This window comes from Clupea harengus, chromosome 3 (assembly GCF_900700415.2).
Source record: "Clupea harengus chromosome 3, Ch_v2.0.2, whole genome shotgun sequence".
Taxonomy (NCBI): domain Eukaryota; kingdom Metazoa; phylum Chordata; class Actinopteri; order Clupeiformes; family Clupeidae; genus Clupea; species Clupea harengus.
This window is the reverse complement of record NC_045154.1, coordinates 8709220-8726921: the sequence shown is the minus strand read 5'-3', so window position 1 is coordinate 8726921 and position 17702 is coordinate 8709220. Positions and strand designations below refer to the sequence as shown.

The 17702-nt window shown below is 46.8% G+C and overlaps 1 protein-coding gene across 6 annotated transcripts in view; it reads left to right on the top strand.

Annotated features, from left to right (window-relative positions):
• Positions 1-17702, top strand: part of tln2b (talin 2b) — a 123986-nt gene that overhangs the window by 36865 nt on the left and 69419 nt on the right. For all 6 annotated transcript variants that reach the window (XM_031564476.2, XM_031564478.2, XM_031564474.2 and 3 more), the window contains exons 3-7: positions 10360-10533; positions 12439-12536; positions 12956-13085; positions 14186-14338; positions 15948-16090. In XM_031564476.2, coding sequence (XP_031420336.1) covers positions 10398-10533; positions 12439-12536; positions 12956-13085; positions 14186-14338; positions 15948-16090 — 660 coding nt within the window. In that variant the 5' untranslated portion in view covers positions 10360-10397. The remainder of the gene's footprint in view (positions 1-10359; positions 10534-12438; positions 12537-12955; positions 13086-14185; positions 14339-15947; positions 16091-17702) is intronic.

Genomic DNA, 17702 nt, shown 5'->3' with positions numbered 1-17702 from the left:
TGCTGGCGGGTGTGCGTCATGCTTGGAGTCCCGCGTCACTCTTCTCTTTGTGAATCACCCCTGAGTCTTCAGTACTCTTTGGATGTCAGGAGATTTGCTAAATGGCCTTAAATTACAGAGAGGTTAATCTACAAAGGACTGCTGGAGTTCAGCTACACAGTGTGCCATATATCATGCTCACTGTTGGGAAACTACTGACATTTACATCAGGCTGGGATTCTATTCACATTTGTGCTTTAATATAAATACCAAGATTTTTTTTTCCTTTTTTTTTTTTCCTTTTTTTTTTTAAATGCCCATGAGGTTGAGGCCCATTGTGGTGACTGGGTGCAGAAAGCAAACGCTATCTATTTATTGCCCCTTTCTCAGAGGATCTCTGCAGAGAGGAGTAGAGCTGGAGGACGTTCCACTTTACTGGGGTATTTTTAGAGGAAGAGAAGCCGCTTTTTTTTTTTTCTCCCTCTCCTTTCCCGGAGACAAGGGCAGGATTCATCATTTCTGTCAGCGGCTGTAGCTTCGTATTACATAAAAAGCAGAGACCCCCTGCACTTCACACCCTCTCACGGCACACACACACTTACACACCACACACACACACCACACCCCACACACTCTCCACAGACACACTGACAGCTCACACTAAAAGCTGACCTACACACACACACACCACACACCCCACACACTCTCCACAGACACACTGACAGCTCACACTAAAAGCTGACCTACACACACACACACACACACACACACACACACGACACATATGGTTCTTACACCACAGATTTGTTCTGTATCAAACAGTGAATCCAAACTGTAGGGAGTTCTACCACTGAGCAGTGACTCAGTGCTGGGGACCCGGCACCAGAGCCCTAACGTCCGACCTGATTCATTGTCCTGTCAGATGAAATGTTCATCCAGTCCCCTCAGTAAGATTTTTCAGAAAATGCGATTGACCCAATAAGCCATCTATCACCTCTTGGGTGTTTGGGTCCTTAACTGGTGTGTTTGGGTACTTAACTGGTGTGTTTGGGTACTTAACTGGGGTGTTGGATGACGGAGGACACTCCTCTCATTTGCATGATACTATGGAGTTATGAGCACAGTCGTGCCCTGGGTCCCCCCTGACTTACTCTCCCCTCCCCGACCCAGTTGGTGTCAGTTGGGGCTGTGACCTTCCCACACATGCTTTGCTGGGCGCTGTGTGTCACTCAAGGGATTTCACAGCCATATTCACTTCTAATGAAATTAATATTGTGGACATCTTTTTTTTCTGTTTATCTAAATTCGGTTTTGGCAATTTACATGGCGAGAGAGCGAGAGTGTGTGTGTGTGTGTGTGTGTGTGTTTTCACATGGGTATTAAAGGTGGTAAAGGGCAAGGCTCTCAAAGTGTTTTGTTGATGTTTGAAGAGTGGCTTGGCTTTTCTCTCATTCTCCCTCAACTCGACTTTGTGGCCAGCGGCCAGCTAGATGTTTGCATCTACACACACGTCCACACAGACAAATACTACCTCTGCTACATTATCAGTCTGTACTGGCATTTGACTGTTGCCCTATAAGATCCATGCCTCCTCTCCCAGCTTCGTGTGTGTGTGTGTGTGTGTGTGTGTGTGTGTGTGTGTGTGTGTGTGTGTGTGTGTGTGTGTGTGTGTGTGTGTGTGTGTGTGTGTGTGTGTGTGTGTGTGTGTGTGTGTGTGTGTGTGTGTGTGTGTGTGTGTGTGTGTGTGTGTGCGCGCGTGTCTGTGTCTGTGTGTGTTTGAGTGAGAAGGAGAGTGGACAGAGTGGCTCTTTGAATGAATGAACTCCTCTTCCTCAGTGCCCCTCAGTGAACCAGATAATCCCCTGGACAGCGCAGCTCTCTATCTCTCTCTCACTGACTCACACTTACTCACACACACACACACACACTCTCTCTCACTCACTCACTCACACACACACGGGCAGCAAGGTTGCTGGGAGGGGAGGAGGCCAGATGTGGGCAGGGGCTTTAAGCAGCTCCCAGCTGACCTTTACCCGTTCCACATTGTGCTCTGGTGGGCAGCAGTTCCTGTCCCCAAGGCCGCCTGGAAACCAGGAGCCCCAACAAAAAAACAGGCCAGTCAGACTCCAGGCTGCTCCATCAGTCTAGACCCCCCCCCCCCTCTCTCTCTCTCTCTCTGTCTCTCTCTCCATCTCTCTCTCTTTCTCCATCTCTGTCTCTCTCTCTCTCTCTCATCTCTCTTTTTCTCCATCTCTGTCTCTCTCCATCTCTCTTTTTCTCCATCTCTGTGTCTCTCTGTGTGTGTCTCTCCCTCTCTTTCTTTCTTTCTTTCTTTCTCTCTCTCTCTCTCTCTCCATCTCTGGCTCTCTCCATCTCTCTCTCAAGCAGAGGGGGACAGAGGAGCCCAACATGATGACTCATCATAATTACTAACAGTCGTATCTAATTAGATATGTCCCGGTCTGAGCCAACATTACATTGTATCAGATAGAAGGGTAGAAATAGTGGCGTCGCCCTGATTCATGGAAAACGCAGAATGACTTCCTTTGAAGAGTATCTCGACAGAGGAAAGGGAGCACCACTGTGCTCTTAATAGACCAGAAAGCCAGGGGAAGCTGTATCTGTGAGCTTCATCTGTGGTGTGTAATGATTTTGGTACAAATAATTCATGAATGTGTATGCTGTGCTTATGGATGGCCTGTGGCTGATAATGCAAGTAATGTCACACAGTAATGTAATGTTGGTACACACACACACACACACACACACACACAGTATGAACTGATGGTGCACAGGAGCACCATTAGCTAGTTCTTGAACAAATACCAGCATTTTTACTCTTGACCAAATGGGATCGTTAGTGAGATTGCCATCCAGGGGTCTCAAGAGGATGAAATTATATTGTGGAGCACAACCATAACTAATGCTAGTTTCTACCGTTTCCCTCCAAACCCGGGGGGCTGTGTATCCTCTGCAGGTTAGCAGACTATCATCCCATACCACAGCGCTCATAGTGCACATGGTTAAATCATAATAATTTAAATAATGAATGTGCGATGTTTATGATGACTGGTTTGCACACAGTGTGTGTGTGTGGGTGTGTGGGTGTGGGTGGGTGGTGGTGGGGGATGGTGTTTGTGGGGGAGATGTAAAAGAGACGGGTAATCATTTTCTGCATGCAAGGCACCTAAATCATGCATATCTCTTTGCCCGTTGTGGCGGGGGGGGGTGGGTATTTATGACGAGTGATTAATGGTCTCGGAGAAGCAAGCTGCTCTCGAAGCTTCAGATTTACTGCTTTTCAATTAAGGCTCGCATGCACTCCGATTGATGACTCAAAGATCATTAGGAGTGCAGCTCATCATTCAAAGCAGGATGAGGGATCTCACCTTTTTTATTTTTTTGTTGTTGGACTTTTTAGTTTTTTGTTGAGAGACTGTTGCGATTCCCATCGCGTGTCTGTGTCGTGGGGGGGGTCTTCTGGGGAAAGAGGGAAATCAGACTTGACTGCCATATTTGGGGGCGAGGCGAGCGCGGGTTTTACCACCCAACATGAGACATGACATGCCACGCCGTATATTTCACACATCTCAGACGCCGACCCTCTTGTCGACGTCTGAGATGCTCTGGAACGCCATTGCGGAATGTGACAGAAAAAAAGATGAGGCATGAGGCAGGGGGTAGGGGAGGAGGAGGAGGAGGAGGAGGAGGAGGGTTGCCTAGCAAAACCTAATTTGCACAGATGGGGTTGATTGGTTGGCACAACAGGAAGTGACGCTGGCATGTGAGAGCAGTGTAGTCTTTGGCGTGGCGCTGGTGCTGGAGGGCTCCTGAGCCCAGGTCTTTGTGTGCGGGTTGGTTTGTGTGGGACTGGACGAAGACAATGGCAGTGTGATGGCATCTCTGGGCCTGTGGGTTACGTAACCGCTGCTGGGGTTGGAGTGTTTGTACAACGTCAGCGCTACATTGTGTGGCATTCTCATTCAGGACGCGCCGACAGACAGTCAGCCATTGACATGCAGAGCTCTCAGGATTTCCTCAAATCTGTATTGTATTGATTTGTCGGAGGGAAGACATTCACACATGCGCACACACACACACACACACACACACACACACACACACACACACACACACACACACACACACACACACACACACAGATATCCCAGTCAATTCTGTCAAGCCAAAACTAAGCTCTTGGTGACTATTGTGTGCTGACTGTCAGAATGTGGAAGCTTAGATGCTATGACGTTGGAGTTGTGAATGTAATTCAGACTTGCTTGTGTCATGTGGAGATCAGAGTTCTGTACACACCGTGATAATGCCTGGGGTTATTTTTGACCTCCATGTGGATCTGGCTAAGGTCAAGGGCATTTGATCTGCTTTCCATCAGTATTCAGTTTCATTTATTTTAATCTATACAGCATTATGAATTTATATAGCAATATTAACAGCATTGTATCATCATCAGCACTTCATAGAAAGCCAGGCCTGACCCTATCCCACACCACGAAATGTATTCATGGGATTGACATGCCGGTCGTACCGCGAGTTCCATTTTAGCATTCCAGTAATAGGCAGAGGTATTCCGGTAACACAGAGCACCTGCCGAGGACGCGGAAGAACCGCTGATCCCCTGTGGTTTGACACGAAGGCTAACAATAGATAATCAATGGTCATGTAATCTGGGACCCTGCAAGGGAGAGAGAAGGTGTGTGTGTGTGTGTGTGTGTGTGTGTGTGTGTGTGTGTGTGTGTGTGTGTGTGTGTGTGTGTGTGTGTGTGTGTGTGTGTGTGTGTGTGTGTGTGTGTGTGTGTGTGTGTGTGTGTGTGTGTGTGTGTGTGTGTGTGTGTGTCAGTCATTCTCTTCCTGACTTACTGTCTGTGGAAGCCTTCTTCTCATCTGTTTTTACCAAAAGGATGTCTGCTTACACATGCAGTCTTTGCTGGATTAGATGGATTTAGCAGTCTGATGATACCGAAACAGCATCCTATCATGACTGCGACCGCTGGATGAGTCCAGCTCCTAGTATCAGGTATTTGCATGCTTTAAAGATTAGAGCGGCGATGGTTCAGCATAAGCCTGTGCTTGTTTTAAATCTCATTAGAACTTATTAGAGCCCATTAGAATTTAATTTTCATCCGGCGTACTTGGGGGAATATGAAGTTAGTGGGTTAATCCAGCTATGATCCTGAACTCTGGTTCAAACTTTTAGTGATTTGTAATCGGTTTCTGTGTCAGTGCCATAGAGAGCTCCTGGTTAAGCAGAGAGAGAGAGAGAGCCTGATGGAGACACAGAGAGATATAGATGGAGAATGAGTGAAAGAGAGGGATAGAGATAAGAAGAAAGGGGGAGGAGAGAGAGGCTGATATTCTCTAGCGCTGACAGCCTTATATAGCTTGCATTCCAGAGAGACCAGGCGCAGCAGATGTAGTGTGCGATATGGCAGAGGTGTGTGTATGTATGTGAGCGCACAGGTCATATAAGCCACCCTATCTAGCCTCCATCTTAATTTGCTTCCCACATCCTGTTTGCCTTCGCTCCTCCGGGGGTCAGTTTAGGACTCCGAGGCCCCCAGCACTACCTCCTGTAAGAGGAGTGGGCAGGTAGGGGGAAGAGGAGGTGAGACATGATGCATTCAGCCCCTCTTTCTTCAAGCTGCAACCTGTCAGGGAATTTTGCTGTCTAAAATTTAAATGTTTCCAGACTCTACCATGAGTTTGATGGAATAAAGCAAAGATTATTTCCAAAGATTGATTCTTAGTGTTAGGTTGTTATAACTTTATTTACATTTTTAGGTCTAGATAATTGTTAGAAGATGTTTGTAAAACATGGTGCATCGAATGGGAAGCACCATCTTAAAAAGATTACCATATTTACATAGTCATAATTTAGTCTAGTCTAGAATAATGTTTTTACCTTTTAAAAAAATGACATTTCATATTTTAAAGCACATACATCACTGTTCTCGTTTCTCACACATACAGCCACTGAAATGCACTGTCACTGCACTAGAGGGTGATTGGGAGGAAGGTTGTGGAAGTAGTTCTTCTGATGTCTTTCGCTATTGTTCTGTGTTCTTGTGAAATATCAGCGGTCCTTGCCTGCCGCCCGCCTTAGGGTTGTGTTTACCAAACACAGCTGGAGGTTGCGGTCGCATCTTCCCATGCCTCTGTGGTGCTCTTCCTTTCTGGGGTAAAAGCGGTTCCAGATTGAGGAGCGCTGAGCATGATCTGACTTTCATTCCACAGGGCCATGAGAAAAATGCCTGAACACTCACACACAGGCTGGAGCCCTTTCACCAGTAATCTGCTCTGGAAGAGATTTGGCACTGATTTGGCTTAGATCGGGCAGAGATGTGCCAGATCCGCTATGCAAAGCTATGCCCCTTGCAAAGCGGTTTTAGCATAACGTCCAAGAAATGACCAGTTATTTGGAACAGCTACATAGAAGGAAGTTGGCCTTCTACACACATGATGAATCGCCAGATTATATTTATAGATGTCATCATCATCACAGGGGATGTTTTCAGCATCAGTGATGAAGTGATGAGAAAATCGCTTTATCTCACACTATGCCCTATTAAGGTACTAGAGGAACCAACAACTGTAACTATGTTACTGTGTTGTTATCTGAGGCTCTCCTCCACTGCCTCATGTAGAATGGTGATTTAATGTTCTAGAAAGCAGCTGACTGTAACCCAGGGCCTCTCACTCCTGCTCTTGGGGCCTCCCTGCTCTGCGCACACACACACACACACACACACACACTCACACACTCACACACCCCTCACTGAATTCATCACTGGCTGGCTTGATTAGCTGAACACACCTGGTTTGGCTAATCAAGAGCTCTTTAAATACTCCGATCTAAATCAGGTGTGCTTGGAGCAGGGATCCACTGAACAGTAGCAGGGTTTTGAGAACTCCGAGAACAGCTGTAATGGCCCTGGTCTGGCAGTGTCCAGTCAGATTCCTTTCCCAGTCAGGTGCGATGAGGGATGTTTTGTCATTGCGTATGCCACTCAGGCGATTCAGCCATGACCTTGGCCCAAGAAGCACCACACAGACATCCTAAGGCCCTGTAAATCTCCACTTAGCGTTGAAGACTTCTTCAGACCTGGCTTGACATGTGAATGTCACTGAGGACAGAGTGTGTCTGTGTGGGTGTGTATACACTCGTCTGCCCGTCAGCCTCCTTGCTAATGAGTGCAGGCAAAGTGGCCCCCAGGCACTTCTGTCCTGTGCGATTGTTATTACTTCAAATCACCAGTAATAAATCCCTTCCAGATGGCCCTCCTCTCTCTGTGGCCAATTGAATTGCCCTGCTCCGAGACGGCTACTCAAGGAGAGTTTGGGTGAAATCAGCCTCATCCGGTTCAGGAACTTTCTTTAATGCTTTTCGAATGAGCCCATATCAGACGCGTAACCCAATATCGATTGCAGAATAGCGGATGTTGTGTCTGGTGCAAAAAATAGTAAAAGCTTTCCAAAAAGGAGAGTTCTGGAACTGTCTGGTTCCTTCTGATACCATCACCTCTGCTTCTCTTTGTCTCTCTCTCTCCGCTGTTCTCCATCTATATCCCTCTCTCCCTATCAGAAAGGTAATGGAAACCTTATTTCCAGCTAGATGCTGACTCCAAAAGCCATACGGCACTGGCACTGATCAAGCACAGATGTGATAGTTCTTCATTAACGCTGCGCAAGATCCATTTTGGGACCAGCTCCATTTAGCTGCCGTCCAGCAATCCGCTGCTCTCTGGGTCTGCATGTAAGACAGTCCATGCAGATGATCTGCTGTTGGGCTGACTGTGTGTTAGAAATCCTTTTTCATGCGTGTCTCATGTTTGCATGCGAGTTTATCGGAGCTGATCCTGAGATGGGATGCGGCCACGCGGAACAGAGGCCACGCTTGTTGTCTGGCTCGCAAATCAAGATGAAGGTCTACACAGTGCAGGAGCACAGAGGAAGGTTATAATTAATCTCTGGTTTTGAGAGAGAGAGACGGAGGGAGATGTGGAGCCATACTTCGGCTTGTTTATTTCTGGGGTTCTGGCGTTCCCACAGTCAGTGCAGTACATGGGAGTTCACATGAGAGAGAGGGAGCGAGGGAGAGAGGAAGCTGGCTCGAAGGGCAAAGCCCAGCATCAAGGAGAGAGAGTGGAGGTTGGTTGAGGGGGTTTTTGGTCTCAAAGAGGAAATTAAGACTGGGAACACAGAGGAGCTGAAGGTCGCTTTTTGGCTAGAAGGGAAGGTGTGTTTAGTGATAACAAAAGCAGGCTTGCTGCCTTTTGTACATCTTAGAGAGTGTGTGTGTGTGTGTGTGTGTGTGTGTGTGTGTGTGTGTGTGTGTGTGTGTGTGTGTGTGTGTGTGTGTGTGTGTGTGTGTGTGTGTGTGTGTGTGTGTGTGTGTTCTACATCTCTTCTAAGAGTGCACATCTGGTCCATAATGGCTCCATGGGACTTCTGTCTGTGTGAGTATGTGAAAGTGTGTGACACATAATGGCAGCACCTCCATGTGTGTGAGTGGGTGGGTGTACATTTGTGAGAGGGCAGCTTGAGAGGGACCACAGGGGACCACCAGTATTCTGTGTGTGTGTGTGTCCGGAAGATGACGGAGTCAGAGGGTGGGTGTGTTTGTGTCTGTGTGCATTGTGGAGACTGCAGGGGACCCCTGTTCAGTTTGTTCTTGGGTGGGTGGGTAGGTGTGGTGTGTGCATGTCCGCAAGACCGTCAGAGGGTGAGTGTATGTCAGAGAAACTGCTGAGAGAGAGAGAAAGTGTGTGTGTGTGTGTGTGTGTGTGTGCAACAAGACATTGCATCTGCTCTATGGGTCTGGTCAGACAAGAGGCTTTCACAACTCCACTGTCAGACAAGGTTTTTCCTTACTCTCTCCCGGCACCGCCCACATGATTGGTTGAGATAGACCACCTCTTGTGTTCAGTGGAAACTTGCATACTGACAGAGTGCTTGTGAAGGAAGAGCTGTCCACTATCTTGTGTGTTTGAGTTTTATTTCTTTGGATAAAATATCAATGTGTGCCAGTTATACTTACATTACAATGTTGTGGCTACTTGTCATAGAAGGCAGAGGTGTTGAAATCCGTTGTTCCTCTAGTTATCTTGCCTCTGACTGGCAGATCACACTATATTTCCAGACTGGCATAGCTGCCAAAGTGATGGTAACAGATTTTAAGTGTATCTCCCTTTAACACAGTCATATTTTTTAACAGTGCAACCAGGATTTCCCCCCAAAAGTTGCAAAGGTAGCAGAACCTCTGTGTCGCTCCCTTAAGCACTGGTTTAAATGCATGTTGGCTGTTGGAACCAACTGAGCCACAATGGAGCCGACTAAAAGGCTGTTCAAATGAATCATGCAACAGAACTGTGTTACACGTGTATCGTCAGACCCAAAAATAAACAGCCTAAGTACTGTGCGAAATTACAAAACAAAAACACAGAACAAGACAAAAAAAGAACACATCCACAAGTCCACAGTCTAGCATTTGTGCATGAAAAAGCTCAGTCTGTGGAATGGAGGTGGAGGCCTGTATCCCTTTACCCTTGTCTCACTTGCACAGCCTCCATTACCTCCCACATAATGAGGTATTAGGCAGGAATACGTCTGCTCTTATAGGTGGCGAACACCCACTGGCTGTGCGCTTGGATGGGTTTCTCCGAGGCTGATGCCAGGCAGGGGCTGGCTGATAATTACACTTGACTGTCATTCCTCGGTTGGTGTCAATCCGCCAGACCATTTCCGCTCGACCAACATTGGAGCTGCTTCCGTTAGTTTTTCTTTTTTTTTCTCTCTTTAATTTTTTTTTTAAAGGTTGTATTGCTTGCCTTTAGCTGTTCTTGGGGCAGCCATATCTCGTGTTCTCTCCCTTGGTCAGTACCAACCACAGAAGGGCCCGAGGAACTGCCTTTGAAGGCCAGCGCCGCACCTGCAGTCTTACTAGGCAGTTGTGTTGCGTAATGCCGCGATGAAAGGTTTTCTGGATATGGATTGCACCTCTCCCTCTTCTGGTGGTGATGTGTTTTTCAGACATTATGTTGGTGATTTCACAGAGTGAGGGTTTGATTTCTCAGCTCCCACAACAGCCTGTACTTTTCCCTCCCCGCATGCCAATTCTAGAAAATCTCGGTGGGGGTGTGTATTTCAGCCTTTCTTTCCTGTTACTATGGTAATAAAACCGTGGAGCTGATATGCAGCCTTGACACCTACCACATGTGGTCTGATTTTTCGCTAGAAAGGTGACATTTTCCCCTATTATTTTGCTGTTCAGTAAGATGTGTTTTTAAGTGTTTTTTTTGTTGTGGTAGTGCCCTCATTCTGATAGTGTTGTCTGTTTGAATCCTTGTGCTCTCTTGGTAGGTGTGTAAGCGGGTGCTCCCATTACACCAGTGGTCAAGATGGTGGCCCTGTCGCTGAAGATCTGCGTCCGGCAGTGCAACGTGGTCAAGACCATGCAGTTTGAGCCCTCCACGCCGGTGTACGACGCCTGCCGGATAATCCGAGAGAGAGTTCCAGAAGCCCAGACTGGACAAGGTGAGCACTGTGTGTGTTTGGGGGAGTTTATGGAGGGGAGGGGGTCTGTGGGTGTTGCTGGGGTTGCTGTACCTGTCTCCTGGTGGTTTGGCACAGAAATGGTGTGAAGTCTCTACTTCCCATAGTTGGTATTTTTGGGTTTGAACAGGAATAGTAGATTTTCTTGCTACGGGAGTCCATAGCAGGGGAATTGGATTGCGGGTTGTGTATCCTGCAGTGAGTAATTGGATAGAGCTGTTGATGTTGACTCAGGTGCCTCTTTACTCTCAGCAAAAAGACCAGCTTAGCTGACACACCAGTAATTATTTTAAGATTACACAGACTCAAAATGAGAGACCCATACAAGAATACGTTTCCCTGGTAAAGTCACAATACATAAGACCTGCTAATCAGGCCTGAGCTTCACAAACAAACCTGCTCACTCCTCAAGCTTCTCAGCCCATCACCTGTGTCCAGACGTTTGACTGATAGCCTGCAGCGGGAGTCTGTTTGGTTATGGTCATACAGAGTGTCTTCACAAGGGAGCCTACCTGCCCAGCCTGGTCTATAAGGTGGTGCTTTACAGAGGGGAAGATCATTGTAGACATAAGTATTTGCTTTTGAGCACATTTCATAATACCCTTAAGCTTTAAATTGGGTGATTTTTTTTTTTTTTTTTTTTTTTTTTTTTTTTTTTTTCTCTCCATTTTGGCTGCGGTGTGGGATGTTCTGGGATGTGCTGAAGCGTGGTGTGTTCGATTGGCAGGATCGGCCCTGTCTGATCTTCTCTTTCAGAGCGCCGAGGAAGAGGAGCTCAAAGATGAAGCGTCAGAGATAAGGATCCACTGCTGCACAACTGTGCTTCCTTAAGTCAGCAAGCTTTTTTTTCCCAAGTTTGCCAAAGTAATGCTGCTATTATGGTCTGGCAAAGATGGCACAATATAAATAATGTTATATTATATATTTAATATATATATATCTATATATATTTCAGAGGTGGCACAAGGTTTTGTGTAGGGTTGAGCTGAGAGACCATTTGTGTATGTGTGCGTGCGTGCGCATGCACGTGTGTCTGTGCGCATGCTCGTTCACTGCCATCAGGCTTCAAGGCAAATTGGTATTTACTCACATTGAGTGATGCCCATTCCTCACTCACATGAGCTCTTCAGATGAGTTCATGAATATCAAGCACTTCCCTCGAGGGCTGTCTCCCGCAGTTAAAGCAAGTGTCATACTTGTTTTCACCCTTCAAATATCGGCATACATCACTAACGGTCTGATATTTTTAGCCTGTAACATCTCCGTGTGTAGTGTGTAGTGTGTAGAAATATATGTTTTACCCCCTTTTCTGAAATCACTCACTCATTTGCAAGGGCACACATTCCTGATATGCTCCTCAGTCTGGCGTGTGCGTGCTGCTGTTCCATGCATCTCACAGGGTCAATCTGTGGGATGGCTCCTGGCCAAGCTTCTCGCTGTGTGTGGGGGGGTCATAGAAAATCAGCATGTTATTTTTTTTTTTTCTCTCCGGAAAATGCCGTCTCACCTCATGACTGCCCCTTTGACTAACCCTACCCTGCAGAGCAGTTGCCAAAGCCTTGGCTCTTCTCCCAAGCACTTGCCATGAGTGGGATGTACATGTTCGCACACAGCACTTGAATGAATGACTGGCTGGCTGGTCGGCGCATCCGTGTTTGGATGGGAGCGAGCGGAATGTATTTCCGTGGCAGTTCACGCTAGCCACGGTCATCAAAGCGATGCTGACCGCTGCTCTTTGGCTTAATCGGTGTCCAGCTCATTTGTTGCGGAGGATATCCCAGTGATTTATGGCCGCAGAGCCAGCCCTACTCTTTAATATGAATTATCTGCTACTGGAGCGTAATAAATTAAATATTTTCTCTCTTTCTGTTTTCTCTCTCTCTCCAGCCTCTGACTATGGCCTGTTTCTCTCAGACGATGACCCCAGGAAAGGAATCTGGTTGGAATCGGGGCGAACGCTGGATTACTACATGCTACGGAATGGGGTATATCCTAATGCAGAAAGCTATGGGGCATTTTATACTGCAGTTATACACCAATCTAGACAGCCCATTACATGCAGTCACTCAATATATTGACACAGAAGGAGATGAGCAGAGCAGTAGAGACACACTCCTAGCCGTCTAGATCCTTTAGCCTTTCCACTCGTTTCTCCTGCCTGTTTCTGGAAAATCAGTGGCTTGTTTTTGAGGCAGAATGCAAAACAGCCTCTGAGCATCTGCACATTTTATTTCCAGTAACAGTTCGGTGAGCAGCATGGTTAAAAGGTTTTGCACAAACAAAACGGCACTTCAAGAAGCGTAAAAGTGTAACTGTAATAAGATCGTTTTCCTTCCTGGTGTAATCCCCTTAATCTGAGGTCTTTGTGTCCTCTTCCGTGTGTGCTCTGCTGTCGTCTGTCCAGGATGTGCTGGAGTACAAGAAGAAGCAGAGGCCACAGAAGATCAAAATGCTCGACGGCGCGGTGAAAACCATCATGGTGGACGACTCCAAGACCGTAGGAGAGCTGCTGGTCACCATATGCAGTAGGATAGGTGTGTCAATCAGTCCTCTGGTCACCCTATGCAGTAGAATAGGTGTGTCAGCCAGTCCTCTGCCCAAACCCTTCGCCTTCTCTTGGATAGCATTGATAGAGATGGCCCTCCTCAGACAGATCTCCAGCCTTTGAAGAATATAGCTGCTTTCTCACAGTAGACTGTAATGAGTGTGAACACATACACACACACACACACACACACTTATTGGCTCTCACGCACAGCTTCTAGAATGTGCCGGACATCGTAATGAAAATATGTATGAGGGGCCGGAGGAAAGGAGCAACCGGTGGACAGAGGGAGGGAAAAACACACGTCTTTGCATAGAACGAGATGTTATTTTAAAGAAAAAACACAGACATTACACTCTCCTTTATACATAGGTACTATTACCACGATGGAGCTGCTCATAGTATAGAGCACCCAACCCCCTCCCCCCATCTACTCCCTGCTCATTATTGAGGTGTTCCCACAGTAATACATTTCAATTAGGGCCGGAGCACAAGCCCAAGTGAAATTCTGTTAGGAGGCGAGAGAGACGTCTGGCAGGCAGGCAGGCAGACAGGGAGGCTTGCCCGTGCTGGCCCATTGGTTGTTTAGAGGGGGATTTCGGCTTGGCTTCCCTCTCTCCATCTTTTTTTTTTTCTGTCCTTCTGTGAATTCTTACTTTTCTTTTCTGGCCAATACCCAGTGTTCTCACCACTTCAGCCTCTTGCCGGGCAAAGACAGAGAAAGAAGAGATTAATGGAGGTAAACCGACACGGAGGAGGAGAGGAGAGGAGAGAGAGAAACTGAGAGAGGATGGGAGGGTGAGGCGGGAGGGAGAGGGGAGGGGGGGCGCAGAGTAAACTGCCAAGAGTATGAAATGGGGAGAAGATAAAATAGAAAGAAAATAAAAGGCAGAAATGGGAGAATTAAATAATTGTGAAGATCTTACATACAAATGGATGACATCGAGTAAACATTAATACAGTAAGACTCTGGTGCACTGATGTCTGTGTGAAGCCTCTGGCTTGAGATCTTAGACTTTCTCTCTCCTCTCTCTGTCTCTCTCTCCCCCTCTCTCTCTCTCCCTCCCCCTCCTCATCCATCCCACCTAGGAATAACCAACTATGAGGAGTACTCGCTGATCCAGGAGCAGGTGGAGGAGAAGAAGGAGGATGGCATGGGCACGCTGAAGAAGGACCGCACGCTGCTGCGCGATGAGAGGAAGATGGAGAAGCTCAAAGCCAAGCTGCACACAGACGACGACTGTGAGTCTGCGCGCACACACACACACACACACACACACACACACACACACATGTATACACACTAGAGGGGTACTCAAGCCTGACCCGAACCCAACAGGCATTCTGTTTTTTGTGTCCAAACCTGACCCAAGCCCAATGCAGTTATTGTAACGTTAAGATGAAGCATTGAGTTTGTGTTACTCTGTCACGTAGTTGTGGTTACCATGGTTACAGCGTGTCTGTTTACCCATATGTGTGTGCACCTTGTAATAAAACACATTGTTTTATAGCCTATGGGCTATATCACTAGGTAAATTGTTTTAACACACACACACACACACACACACACACACACACACACATTACACAATGTCATAAGCACTTCTTCACACATACAGTTCCAGTACAGTTGCACCTCTGTGTAGAACTCTAACAGCACCTATGGTTAACTAGATTGCTAACCGGTATAAGACAAAAATAGTAACTACACGACTGACAGCCAAATGACAACCACTACGGAAGACACCAACAAAAGTATTTGATATATTGATATTGATATTGATAGCTAACCTGCAGTGCAACTTAATATACGCACGCACACACGCATCATACGCACACACACATGTCAGTAATACATTTTACAAACTCCAGCCAAAGCTAAATCTCCTTCCACCACACTCCCAACTCGCCCAACTGCAGCAGGACAGATTTAGAGCCTGTGTGTTTTTCCCCATTTGGGGATTAGCTCCGAATCTTGGATTAAATCACAGTTGGACGAGACCTACTGGAGCGCATGCCAAACTTTAGTCTAGGAATAAGGTAATTGCCTCTGTGGGAAGAGCACTCCTACTCACACTACCCCCCGCACAGACACACACAGACACTCACACACACTCAAACACACAAGCAAAACAGGCACTGTGCAAGCACATAAGGCCCTCTGTGGAGCAGGTGAATAAACATTGATTAACCCGTGTGTAATCCTGTCTCAGCCTTTATTACTTGTCTCTGTTGACACGGGGCGGCGGTGTTTGTGTGTGCTTAGCGTGTTCTCAGTACGCACACGTATGAGGGATGTTTCCATGTTTGGAGACGGGGATGGCCTTAGCTGACGTCCTTGACATTATGTAACAGCGGCATAATGAAGCCCTCGTTCATTTCAAGTAAACCAAAATGGCACCAAAATGTATAAAACAAAGTCATTACTATAGTGCAGCTGCTTTAGTCACTCAATTGGTTAAATATCTGAATTATGTCTTCAGCGGCAAAAATTATGTCTGGATTAACGTTTGCTTTTGCCGTGAGAAAGTGGTAACTTTGGAAAAAGAAACTTGGTCTTGACAGATTTATGTCCCTTTATTAACCCTGACAGCTGTATGAAGAAATGTGTGTTTTGTAATGGTCATATAAGAGCTGTGTGTGTGTGTGTGTGTGTGTGTGTGTGTGTGTGTTTCTATAAGCGTGTGTGTTCTTTTAAGCACATGCTTTCAGTGTGTTGATGGACATGTGTGTCTACTTCGTCCTCTGTGCCTACATGTTTTGTGTAAAATCCACCCCCCAGCCTACTCGCATGTGCATTAACACTGTGTGTTGTCTCTCTTCTTGTGTGTGTGTGTGTTCCCTCCATCAGTGAACTGGCTGGACCACAGCCGTACGTTCCGTGAGCAGGGCGTGGAGGAGAGCGAGACCCTGCTGCTCAGGAGGAAGTTCTTCTACTCCGATCAGAACGTGGACTCCAGAGACCCGGTCCAGCTCAACCTGCTCTACGTCCAGGTCAGAAGATCAAGCAGCGCTCCTCTCTCTGAGATCAGTCATCATCATTTAACACTCTTTCATTCATTCATTCATTCATTCATTCATTCAAACACTCACTCACTGATTCACTTACTGAACCACCCCCTTCTCTCTCTCTACCTCTCTCTCTCTCTCTCTTTCTTTCTTTCTTTCTTTCTCTCTCTTTCTCTCTACCTCTCTCTATTACGCCTAGGCTGTTCTAATGCATATTTTGTAATTTTCTTTGTGTCCCACACACACTTTCACATCCCAACCATTTAATGAAGTCTCCTCATGTATTTTGTCTGCTTTTCAATGTGAGAGAAAAAAAATCCTTCCCGGATTATTTAGCTGTTCTTCTTAGTGAAGATCCTCTCTTCCCCAATAGCTTTCCCCGTTGCTAACCTCAGTCTGACTGTTTAATATGCTTGTCAATATTCTAGTGTAGCTTCTCCTAAAGATCAACTGGTAGAGCAAGATACTGACAATACTGAGATCATGGAGTCATTTACCCTGGGAAACACTGACTAGCAGTGTGTACACCCTACATGTTCTGGAATGTCCTTTAAATAACTGCTCAGTGAATACATTGAAAGGTTAATGCAGTGTGCTACTGTGCATTCTGTTGGTTCTTGAAAAATGGGAACTGAAAACCTCCCAAAGGGACTGTATCTAGTCTTCACGCCTTGGTGGAGTCTTACTGTAGCCTCGCCTCACTGGTTTGTTTGGTAGCCTTCTGTACAGTCCATTAGTGTTAATGTGCCCGATAATCTGCCTTGAAGACTAAAATGGCTAAATAAGATCTAGGTTGAGCATTTTTAGCCCAGGCAGAGCCCTGGCTTTGCTACACAAGAGTGTGAAGGCATCCTAACGTGGCCAATCTAGTCCTGTCCACCCTTGTGAAGCCGGTCTCAGCTGGACTCTCACATGAGCTGTAGTCTCTTACAGTTGTCTTTCTACAGCACCACAAAAGAGAACACTCCCAGATTACAGCGCTGTGTTCTGGCCCTGATACGGTACAGATGTGGGCCAGAGGTGGGTACTGTATGGGTTGTGGAGCTGGGCTCTGAGTCAGTCGTGCTGCATGGGGCAGCCCCATGTTGATCTGCAGCAGATGGAGATCCTTTATCCCAGTGCTCCTGCTGCTGCTGCTGCTGCTCTCAGATTGGCTCATTTCAGATAGGGGCTTCTGGGCCGCTGACACAGGGGCTCCCCCGAGGGGGGTGAAGAGCTGAGTCTGCAGAACTGGCAGGCAGGCAGGCAGGCTGGCCTCTGTGCGTACGCCCACACCCCTTCCCCAACACCCCCACACTTACCCTGGCTTTCCCTGCATGCTTGACTGCATATGCATCAACTCGACAGGCCCTCAGCAACTCCACACTGTACCCACCCACGGCCAAGATGAGGACTCACAGGGGTAGTTTAGGGTGCACACACACACACACATACACACACACACACACACACACACACACACAGATATGTGCACACAGACACAGACTCTTAGATGTGTTTTGTTAGTGTGTGAAAGTCAAAGGATCTATACCATTTCACTAATTATGAACCTGTATAAGTGCATGGCCATATTAACATTTGGAAACATAAATGCATG